This window comes from Frankliniella occidentalis, unplaced genomic scaffold (genome assembly GCF_000697945.3).
Source record: "Frankliniella occidentalis isolate FOCC.00 unplaced genomic scaffold, Focc_3.1 Scaffold823, whole genome shotgun sequence".
In the NCBI taxonomy this organism is placed as follows: Eukaryota; Metazoa; Arthropoda; class Insecta; order Thysanoptera; family Thripidae; genus Frankliniella; species Frankliniella occidentalis.
Genome location: NW_026267931.1, coordinates 15,197 through 17,477, shown reverse-complemented (window position 1 = coordinate 17,477; position 2,281 = coordinate 15,197). Strand labels below are relative to the sequence as shown.

The 2,281-nt window shown below is 48.5% G+C and overlaps 1 protein-coding gene across 1 annotated transcript; it reads left to right on the top strand.

Annotated features, from left to right (window-relative positions):
• The first annotated feature begins 227 nt into the window (after window positions 1-227).
• Window positions 228-2,102, top strand: LOC113215455 (uncharacterized). Its single transcript, XM_052275730.1, has 4 exons — window positions 228-1,013; window positions 1,091-1,508; window positions 1,590-1,887; window positions 1,957-2,102. The coding sequence occupies exons 1-4, from the start codon at window positions 520-522 to the stop codon at window positions 2,046-2,048; spliced, it is 1,302 nt and encodes a 433-aa protein (XP_052131690.1). The 5' UTR covers window positions 228-519; the 3' UTR covers window positions 2,049-2,102.
• Window positions 2,103-2,281: the final 179 nt, after the last annotated feature.

Here is a 2,281-nt window from a genome sequence, read left to right as displayed (position 1 = left end):
ATACATAAGGAAGAGTTGTCCGAGACGTTGTGCCAAGTGAAATTTTCAATCCTTACCGATGAGAGTACTCATTTTAACGTCAAGACGGCGGCTGTCGCTGTGAGGTACTATGATAGAAAGGCTGGACGCATTGTTACCAAGTGAGTACGAATTTTACAATGTGGGGGTACCAAAGTAAAGCCGGAAATTATTATTGCATGATTTTATTTTACTTTTTTCTAGGTTTTGGGATCTATCCGACGTATTTCCTAAGGGAGATTTCGAGGCCGCACGGGAGGGTGCCAGTGCGGACCGTCTGTTCCACCTTCTCATGGCTGCATTTGAGAAAATGAACATCCCGGTTTCGAATTTTATTGGGTTTGCATCGGACGGTGCCAGCGTAATGCTTGGTCGCAATAGCTCTTTGATGACAAGACTGAAAGAACGCTGCCCCGGTAAGTTGTGAAAGTAAAATAATCGGTAGCGTTGTTGTTGCACGGGTAACTGAAACGACTTTTTCTCTGTACAGGGATTGTGATAATGAGATGTGTCTGCCATTCCCTCCACCTGGCGGGGAAGGACGCGTTGAAAGCATTGCCAAGAGCCCTTGAGGATATGGCAAGGAATATCCACAGTTTCTTCAAACACAGCTCAAAACGAGTTGCCCAGTTCGCTGAATTTCAGCTCTACTTGGAGGTAGCTGAACACAAGATGCTGAGCCTGTCTCTGACGAGGTGGCTGTGCCTGCGGGAAAATGTAGACCGCATCTTAGAGCAATGGGAACCTTTGCGCCTCTACCTCACAGAGCACAGATTAGAGGACAACACGCACGGTACCGAGATGCTATTCACCTGGCTTCACGACCCCATAACGAAGGCATACTTCCTGTTCCTGGCTTGGGCCCTCCCGAAAATCAGTACTCTGAATGCGTATTTCCAGCACAATAAGGTGGTTGTCACTTCTCTCCATGAGAAGATGGCGGAGGGATACAAAGAGCTACTTAATAGTTACATGAAACCAATCTACTTGAGCAGGTAGTGTGCATATTTATAAAGTGCCTTGTTTTATTTCGCGCACGACCGAGCACTGACCCCTCTGCTTCTCTCCGCAGGACTCCCTTGACAGAAATAAACCCTAGTCAGCTGGACATGTTTTCACCCCTCGCCAATATGTATCTCGGCGTTAAGGTCCAGGACCAGCTCAAACACCCAGACATCACACCTGAAGCGTTGGAGGACTTTAGAAAGCGTTGCAGGGACTATATGATCATCCTGTGTAACGGGATAAAGTCTCGGTTCGACTTCGGGGATCCCCTGCTGACGGCCCTCCCCGTTCTGAAGCCAAAGACAGCCACCAAGTTCGAGGCCCGTCAGTACAGCAACTCCATCATTCCGTTCGCGGACCTCGTGCCCCGCGCGAAGCCCGCCGACCTGCAGGCCCTTGATGACCAGTGGAGGCGCCTTCCCCTCGATCCTGACATTCCCGATGAGGTCCTGGCGGAGGAGGAAGTCGATGTATTCTGGCACAAGGTAGTGTTGCCATTTGTACGCTTAGTCTGGCACTGGCATAACATGACTTCGTCGTATTAAAAAACATTTTTATGTTTCCAGATTGGGCAGCTCACCGACAGCGACGGGGAACTTAAATATTCTGTCCTTGCTGAATTTGTTCTGGCTGTGCTAAGTTTGCCGCACTCTAATGCAGATGTAGAGCGTATCTTTAGCAAAATTACGCTGATAAGGACACGTCTACGAAATCGGCTCGTCACTCCCACGGTTGAGGGGCTTTGCTTGGCGTCTGATTGCGTCAAATCAGCACCCGGCTGTTGTGGGTCGTTTGAGCCGCCAGAGAAAATGCTCAACTCCATGACATCTGGGACTTTGTACGGCAGCAAAGACAAAGAAGCAGGTATATGACGCGCGTGAATTCGCGTTTTGCTCCTAAGCTGCCCATTACTCATAGGATTAACTCTTTCAGGCAACGCCGCAGCTGCAGCTGCAGGTGACGACCCGGAAAACGTAGTCGACGAGGATTTCGTCTGGGAGGTGGAGGAGGAAGATTTTGACTAGTCCTGACAAGATCAGCATAGCCTTAATGCGTTGATTTTTATGTATTTTATCTTTTTTATTGGCTGAGCGATTAGCGAAGCCCATTACTCCACTGACCGGAAAAGTTTCATTCTGTTTGTTTGTCTGTTTGTCTGTCTGTCTGTCTGTCTGTCCGCACGATAACTCGAGAAAGAATTGAGATAGCGACCTGGGATTTTCAGGGTCGTTTTGTATCATAAAAAGAAAGATCGAGT